Here is an 8924-nt window from a genome sequence, read left to right as displayed (position 1 = left end):
ATGAAGAAGTTGATTTAACATGAACTACCGGTACATGAAGGAGAAGAGCAGTGTTGGTTTGACCCAGGACAGGCCCTCACAGAAGAGACCAATTTAAAGGTGTATGCATGCACGCACACGCACACACACACACACACACACACACACACACACACACACACACACACTTCTATTCCCCATTCCTGCTTGAGGAGAAAGAATTCCTTGCTCTTAACTCCATCCTGTGTTTAAGAAGGGACAAGGAGATAGGGATGACCTATGGAGAATACAACTATTCCAAAGATTTTTGGATTCCAGGAGGTAAAAATCCTTGAGGGTGATGCACCCATACTTTGGAAAGAAGGGGATGGGACCTCTTTATCTCTGCATCTATCATCTTCTGAGATAGAAGAAGGGCTCCATTTCTTCGGTTTCCAATTGACCTGGGAAGCATCATCCAGGTGGAACTGGCAGGATGATTGGGAAGGGAATAAGGGAAGGCAGTTGAGGACTCTTTTACCAAAGATTTATTGTGTTCCAGCTGGGTCCACCTCCGAAGTAATGTAAAGGTGGTATGTGTGGGAAGGAGAAAGACCAAAAAAAGCAAAGGTGCTATCCATACTCCCAGGGCCCCAATCATCGCAACTAGTCTCACTTTAATCACTCCTGGTATGTCCTTGAGAGAAGACCAATACAAACAAGGTTGCTATTATGATTAGATATTTATTGAGCACTAAAAGAATATCAGAGCACTAGACTCACAGTATAGGAGCACAACTGAACCCGGGCCTGTTACATAATAATCTCAATTAAAAGCTATCTGACCCTGTAGAAAGGAAAATGATTCTGGATACAACTGATCCCCTGAGCTGGCAGAGTTGAGCCTTCCTCTGGTCTTCTGGTGACAAGAGACCAAAGTTAAGTGGTGTGTGGAGACATGATGACCAAGTCCTAGTGCTACGGGCACTTCCCTCTGGTGTTTGGAGAGAAGCAGCAGAAACCCCAGGCAGGGATAATAGAAAGTCTCAGGGCCTAACCTATAAGTAGGCTTGCTCAAGTGCATATGGCAACTTCTTAAGCAAAGCCAGTCACTCATAGGGATCCCACTACAGGCAGGGAAGACACGTTGGGCTATCCAGAAAGAGAGGTAATGGGGAAGAGGGCTATGTAGAAGGCAGGGACTAAAAAAGCAATTATGTCAGTAGACCCTGACTTAGTAGGGCAGTTTTAGCACACATTCTTGTCCTTGGTAGCCAGAAGCTCATAATCCACGGGCACTGTGTGCAGCAGGCGAGTGTAGTCACTGTTTATCTGGGCGATGATCTAGTATTCCTGGCCCAGGCAGGGTTCATTAGATTAGTCGTTGCTCAGAGTCCAGGAAGCTGGCTCTTCACTGGAGCAGCCACTTGCGAAGATGTCCACCCTCATGGTTTCACCAGAGTCATTGGTCTCCCTGGCATGCACACTGTGGCCCAAGAACACACCACCCATAGGAGGGACTTGAAGCTGGGACCCTGGTTTCCCACCCTTCTGCCCCAATCCTTGTTAACTGACCCTCAGGTTCTTGTCACTCAGAGATTCTGGGGAACAGAGGGCTGGTGGATCTGAACTACCCTATGTACCCTGTGTATTTGATGGGCTAGGACAGAACCTCAGGAGGTACTTAAGAGAGGGAAGAAAGCTGTACCCTGACCCTGAAAGCCTTTGGGCTTATGATTGTGCCTGTGCCAACCCCCCTTTCTTCCATGCCAGTGATCTACAGAATTGAGGGCAGGGAAACGGTCAGAAAATGGATGAGGAGAGGCTCTCTTACCTGGCCACTTCATAGACATTCTCTAGAAAAGAAGGAGAAATCAGGTCAGAAGTCTCCATGGGGAGTGGACAAGGGCCAAGTGTGGATCCTAAGTACCAGTCAAAAGGTGAGGGAAGGGCAAACATAAAAGGGGATCTCAATATATTCAAGTTTCCAACAACTGGGAAGTATTGGGAAGGTGAGTTGAAACACAGGGATGTAGAATTCTCAGGGAAAGGAAGAGGAAGCACACTTGGTAATTGTCCTCCTTAGCATATTCTGACTCCGGACACTGGGCTGGAGCAGTTGCTTAATGTGGTGAAGGGAGGAACACTGAAAGTGGATCCACGCCCAATTCAGGAATCTTGCCAAAGATCCCCAGGAAGTCCTTGTGGGAAACTTGGCAGCCAGGCCAGAGCCTAGGCAGAAGAGGCTGAATTTGTCTGATGTCAGGGACCATGGCCTAAGCCGTTCCCAAATGCACTCATCCCCACCCTGCACCCAGGAAAGGTCCTGGAATAAGTCACCATTGCCCCCTTGTGGAGCAGTATCTACATTCCATGCAGGCTTAAAGGCTTTATAGCCTGGTACAAAGATGAATGTCTCTTGGTACTGTCCTATAGGGGCTTATAATCTTTCAGGGATGCAACTGGGAATGCATATATTACACTACAAAAAAGCAAAAATTGCATGCTGCAGCAGGCCTTCTGCCTTGTTACAGAGTCTTGTATTTCCACATCTTATCTCTTCTATTGGCCTGGTAGCTTCCATACTTCAGGGATTGTGTCTTTTTCATTTTTATATGCCTAGCACCTGGCATGTAGTAGGCACTCAGTAACTACATGTTGAACTAAATTGATGCCCCAAGACTGCCTCCCTTATAGAGAGGTAGAAAACAGGAATTCTGGGAAGGGAATGCAGGAAGGGAAAAAGCATAAAGGTGTGAGGTATACAGCCTATTTGCCTGTGTGATTTCGGTGACTAGAAATTAAACTAGATATGAGGGAGTGGTGGAGTAGAGAAGATAAGTTAAAGCCAAGTCATAGAGGGCCTTTAATGGAATGCTACATTATGACCCCTATTCCCTGGGCCACGGGGAGACCTGGGAGGTTTTTGAGAGGGAAACAATCTAATATGGTTACAGTTTATACCCAGTTCCATTGAGACTATGATAAATGTTTTATTTTTAGTAGTCCTGGGATTTGTGGGTACTTGAGATATCTCCACTTGCAAGTTTAGCCTCATGGTTCATAGCCATGCTAACTGGTCAAGACCAGAGCTGATACTTGAGACCCAGAAAAAGGAGATATTCAAGACTTCCTTCTTTTCTTTGCTTGGAGAGACACATGTGGAAATCAGGCTATTTGGGAGTAAGAGCAGCTGCAAACGGCTAGTAAAACGGCTAGTAACAGACTTTGAAGTGTACTAGATTTTACTTAGAAATCAACACGTAATTTTTTTTTTCTCTGTTGGCTCACAGTTGTTAAATGGCCCTGATAGCTGCCCTTTCATCATGTCAATCCACTGCTTTAAAAAATTTGGTGTTTTTTAATGTCTTTGCAAGGCATAGAGAAGAAAAATCCAAATTCCTTAGCCTTTCATTCAAGACCTTCTATATCAGGAATTAACTTTCCTTTTCCCCTGTATTTCCTCATTGCTCTGTTACATGAATTTTCTTCATTGATGATCCCACTAACAGTCATCTTTTAAGTATTTACACCTTTACTCATACAGTTCCTCCTTTATGGAATACTACCTCTTTCCAAATTGTTTTCATCCTCCAAGTACTGGTCATAGTCCTACCTTCTTCTGAAAGCCCTTGCTAATTACTAACTTACTCCCCTTCCCTCTGGATCCTTTTAGCATTGATTGTTTCCTCCAGACTCTGAGTCCATAGCCTTTATTCCTATGTATCATTATTGATAAACTCCATGCATCTACATTGAATCCCCTGAATAAATTGTAAGCAGCTTGAGGCCAAGGACTGTGACTTCTCCTTCTCTTGCATCCTCATTAGACAACCCATTACAGAGATGGCTGTACTGGGTAGGGTATCAGAGATCTGTAAATTAAGTTTCGTAAGTTGTATTATCATTGTTGGCTTGCATGTCTGTCATCATGCACCCCTACCTTCACTCCCAAACTAGGCTGGGAGCTCTTTGAGGTGCTTAACACAGTTTCTGATACAGAGTTTATGCTCAACTATACTGCCAAAATGAATGAAAGAGCAAGAGTCACCCTGTCATACTCATCACTCACCCTGCTGTGATGTTTTCCGGCACAGCATGATATAAGCTATGGTGAAGACCACCATACAGCACAAGGAGATGATGAGAACGATGGCAAAGATAGGCAGGCCCTTTCCTAGAAGGCAAAACAAGGTCAAGTGGTATCTTGTTGAAAATTAGTCCAGCAACATAGACCCAAATGATCAGCCCAGACCAGCCCACAGCTCTTTCTTTTCCATTTTCTACCTTCTCCTAAATTTCTTAGCTATCCAGAGAGGCAAACAAAACCCCAGGCCCATGACAAAGACTCGAGAGAAGCTAGAGACTCCATGTATAAACAAGTTCTTCCGAGCACACTGGTTGATGGCTGATTGGCCTGGGCATTTGAACTAGTCCTCCGTGCTTTTCATGGGACCAAGACAAGAGATCTTTACCTCTTAGAAGAAAGTAGTACCCTGATTTCCCAGCTTCACAAAAATGTTACCTTGTTCAGATTCTGGTCAATTACTTCTAACCACAGGGCTCTTTTCTTCACATTCTATGTCCAAGTACCCAGGTTTCTTTTTTGTCAAAACATATTTCCTCTAAGTCTCCTGCATTATCTATTCCAATCATGTCTACAAGATGAAGGAAAGCACTAGACTCAGCCTCCAGTCCTGGATATGTTATTTACTTTTTGTATTGCTGTGGTAGGCAGAATAATGATCCTCCAAAGATGCTCATATCTAAGTTCCCAGAACCTGTATATTAGTTTACATTGTAAGGAGGAATTAAGGTTGCTGACAGATTTAAGGTTGCTAATTAGCTGACATTGAGATAGGGAGATTATATTGAATTATCTGAGGGGACTCAATGTAATCACAACGGTCCTTTGAAAGTGGAAGAGGGAAACAGAAGAGGAGGTAAGAGTCAGAGAAAGATTTAGGGATGCAGCATTGCTGGTATTTAAAATGGTGGGAGGGAGGGGGCCAAGAACCAAGGAATGTGGGTAGTCTTTAGAAGCTAGGGAGGGCAAAGAAACTGATTCTCCCCCAAAGTCTCCAGAAAGAATACAGCCCTGCTAACACTTGATTTTAAGCCAGTGTGTTAGACTTCTGATCTCCATAATTGTAGGATAATACATTTGTGTTATTTTAAGGCATTAAGGTTGGGGTAATTTTTATAGCACTCATAGAAAAATAAATACAGTGACCTTAGTCAAATTCTTGACTGGGCCTTAATTTCCCCATAATATCAATGAAAAGATTGGATGACGTTTAATGTTCTGTAAGTACAATATTCTAAATCCAGGAGGCAAAATCAGGAAATAAAGAGGGAAAGGAATTCCAGTGTCCTTAAGATTTGCTGCTGCAACTGGCTTTGTTTTCACAAGACCCCAAAATATTCTGTCTTAGAAATCTGGTATTTGTGGTCTTCAGAGCTCAGATTGGAGCTGAGATAACCCAAGCTATAAACTGATGCAGATCAAGAAAAGCTTCCCCCGTGAAGGAAGTCAAGTAGTGAAAAACTTGATAGAGGATGTAGGGCACAGACCCAACATCTGAGAATTTCCATTCCTCCCAGGGTGATCTTCTCATTTTCCCAAGCCAATTCTTCAAGATTTATCTTCTAATCTCAATTCTCCTATCAGATGTTGCTCTGGGAGAGGCACAGAGTTATAGAAACCTTTAAGCCAAAGGTGGCAAAGCAAAGGTGGCCCACAAAACAAATTTGGGGTATGTACAGAGACATCCATGAAGCAACCAGGAGGGGGAGAAGTACAAGAGTATTAATAAGTCCACCATCAATGATATACAGTACAGCCAGAGGAGGAGATAAGGAGTGATAATCATCAAACTATTTAGCACCAACAAATCAAAACAGATACCTACTACAGATCTGGAATTTTAGAGGTCTCCTGCAATACTAGGCATTAACATGTTTTGCTGAAGGACCACGGGGTGATTTGGAGAGTTCTGAAGGATAAACCAGGGCAGTCCAGGTGATAATGGGGACTTGGTGGATAAGGGAAGCATCTAATTATCAACTAATATAAGAGTATTTTATTTTAACAATCAATGAAGTCATACTAGTGCATACCAGCTGACTATCAGTTCCAGGTGAAACATAAAAGAGCTTCCCTTTGGGGTTTGGATCTCTGAGACCGTGACTTAGGAATCCTTGAAACTTTGGAGGAATCAGAAGTCAGTTGCAAGCTTGTTGGTGAGCCTTGGTAAAGAGCTCGAGTAATGAGGCCCTGCCATTACTCTTACCTAGCCAAATGCCCATCTTCTTTGGAGAGCTGGCTGAAGTCATGGTCCCATTCCTATTTTTGCTTAGAATGTTTGTGAAGTATATTACTATGGCAATAGAGAACCAGCTAAGAGCAGATCTGTAACTTCCCTTAACTTCACTCTGACTTTGCTCATCCCTGGATCTGTGTCTCTCTCTGTCTCCATTCCACCCACCCCACTCATCTCCAGTGCCTTTGTACATAGCAGTTAGTAGTTGCAGAGTTGAATGCTAGAAAAGTAGATATAGTGAGAAGTTTCAGTAGCAAAGTTTAGAGCCAAAAAGGAAGTTGTGACATTACTCTTACCTGGCCCAGCACTTGTCTCCCCAAGGTAGTCATCCACTTCAGCGGTCCAGCCCCAGGATGAATTCACTGTGGATGTTATGACAGCAGGGTATGAGGATTAGAGGCCCCTCTTCCAGCAAGGAGCTGTGATGTGGAGAGCGACTACAAAGTTTGGGATCATTCTCTGGGCATCTGTGCTGAGCTTTCCAGAATTCCTGGCCATGTCATTGACAACTAGTACTATGATGTGAACTATCTTAGTTTGTTACAGTTAGGTGTTGGAAGAAGGCCCACAAAGGGAGGCAACACACCCAAAGACCCACAGCAAGTCAGATTAGGAAGAATAGATGCCACAGTTCTCTTCTCCCATGGGAGTATTCTAACTCTCACCATCTTTTGCCTCAGAAACTTTTGTGAAGGAGGAAACACAAAACCCCCCCAAACTATATATATATATATATATATATATATATATATAATTTAAACATCCACTGCATTGTTTGATCACACCATGTACATATATATGTATATATACATACATATATATGCAGATATATATGTACATACATATGTACATATATATAAAGAATATGCAATGTGTGCTCAAAAATATGGTGAAAATCTAGATTTAAAACATTTATTACAGTAAAAGACACATTACCATTAATCTCCCTCAAAATACTCCCCCTCATTTCAAACACACTTATCCCATCATTCTTGCCACTTTCTGAAACAGTTCTGGAAGTCCTCATTCGTGAGTGTCTTTAGTTGCACTGTCGCAGCTGCCTCAATATACTGAATCTATTCGAAACATTTATCTTTCATTGTTATTTTGACTTTTGGAAAGAACCAGAAGTCGCACGATGCCAGATCTGGTGAATAAGGTGGATGAGGACACACCATAATGTTTTTATTAGACAGAAATTTCCGTACCATAAGTGATGTGTGACATGGAGCATTGTCATGATGGAGATTGAAACCATTTGCCCATTTCATATTAATGTGTTGTTCGTGATCCATGATTTACAGTAAACTTTAAAACACACCTTCTCTTAACCATAACTCACACCCGACTGACTGTACCAAACAAGTTGAAACTTGTCACACAGTTACTAAGGTGTGACATGCTACTTCCCATGTTGAAGATCCTTGCCTTTCCATTGGGTGGCACTCGGCAGCAGCATTCACCTTATTATTATTTTTTTAATCACAATGGAAAGGCTCTGTGTCACACATCGCTTCTGGTATGGCAATCTTTGTCAAATAAAAACATCACAGTGTGTCTGCATCCACCTTATTCACCAGATTTGGCACCATGTGACTTCTGGTTCTTTCCCAAAGTCAAAATGACCATGAAAGGCAAACATTTTGAATTGATTCAGGACGTCAAGGGAGCCATGAGAGCACAAGTGAAGACACTCATGAAAGAGGACTTCCAGAACTGCCTCAGAAAATGGCAAGAATGATGGGATAAATGTGGTTGAAGCAAGGGGGAGTATTTTGAGGGGAATTAATGGCAATGTGTCTTATTGTAATAATTTTTTTTATTTAAACATTCACTGCATTGTTTGATAACACCATATATATGCATGGTTCCACTTATTCATAACCCTTAAATATTTGCTATTTTTCTTTTATTTCCATCACTTTATTGCCATGTTTTCCCTGGGGAGCCCAGTGACCTCTTATTACTCATCAAATGACATTAGGTCTTCTCCCTTGGCTTCCATGACACCCTTTTAGACCTCTCCTACTCCAATATAACCCTAGTGAAACTTACCTTCCATGGGGGACTGCATGGTTGTAGGTGCCTCAGTCTTGTTTTCAAGTAATTTTGAGGAGTCTGTAAGGAAAAAAAGATCACTCAAGATTTTTGGCATCTTTGAGGGAAGAGTTGAATGCTCTAGGAAAACTGGGAAGTAAGTAAAGACCAGTAAGGTCCATACTTGGATCTGTCAACATTTCTTTCATGATTGTGGAAAGTTATGTGTTACCTGTTCATCCTTCAAATCATTCTAAGGCAGGATTATTAACCCAGGGTTCATAGACACCCCCCCCCCCCAAGGAATGTGTAGCTAGAATACAGAGGGTCTTTCAACTTGGATGGGAAAAAAACATATTTTGTTTCTACTAACTTCTAACTAATTTTTAGTTTTTCATTCTCTTCAGAGATACTTAGGAAGTATTACAAAGAAGGTGGCTGTGGGTGATATCAGTTGAAATGGTAGAATAATGACCTCTGAATATTCACCTCTTCACAAAAGCAATAAAATAACTAGCAACATTTTTCATAATAAACTTTTTTTTTCTCAGAATTTGGGAAATTAGCCAAAAGTTTACATAAATCCAGGGAGCATTTATGGAAGAA

At 42.1% G+C, this 8924-nt stretch overlaps 1 protein-coding gene across 2 annotated transcripts in view; it reads right to left on the bottom strand.

The window, feature by feature from the left end:
• Positions 1–682: 682 nt before the first annotated feature.
• VSIG4 (V-set and immunoglobulin domain containing 4) overlaps positions 683–8924 on the bottom strand; it is a 31627-nt gene continuing 23385 nt past the window's right edge. Inside the window, exons 4-8 of one of the 2 annotated variants that reach the window (XM_019717507.2) lie at positions 8337–8399; positions 6578–6643; positions 4031–4135; positions 1793–1814; positions 683–1444 (exon numbers count right to left, since the gene is read on the bottom strand). In XM_019717507.2, the coding sequence (XP_019573066.2) occupies positions 1336–1444; positions 1793–1814; positions 4031–4135; positions 6578–6643; positions 8337–8399 (365 nt within the window). In that variant the 3' untranslated portion in view covers positions 683–1335. Of the gene's footprint in view, positions 1445–1788; positions 1815–4030; positions 4136–6577; positions 6644–8336; positions 8400–8924 lie in introns of those variants that run through there. The other variant, XM_074323743.1, reaches the window with a different exon arrangement.

This window comes from Rhinolophus sinicus, chromosome X (genome assembly GCF_036562045.2).
Source record: "Rhinolophus sinicus isolate RSC01 chromosome X, ASM3656204v1, whole genome shotgun sequence".
NCBI classification, from domain to species: Eukaryota; Metazoa; Chordata; class Mammalia; order Chiroptera; family Rhinolophidae; genus Rhinolophus; species Rhinolophus sinicus.
This window is presented reverse-complemented; position numbering and strand designations above follow the sequence as displayed.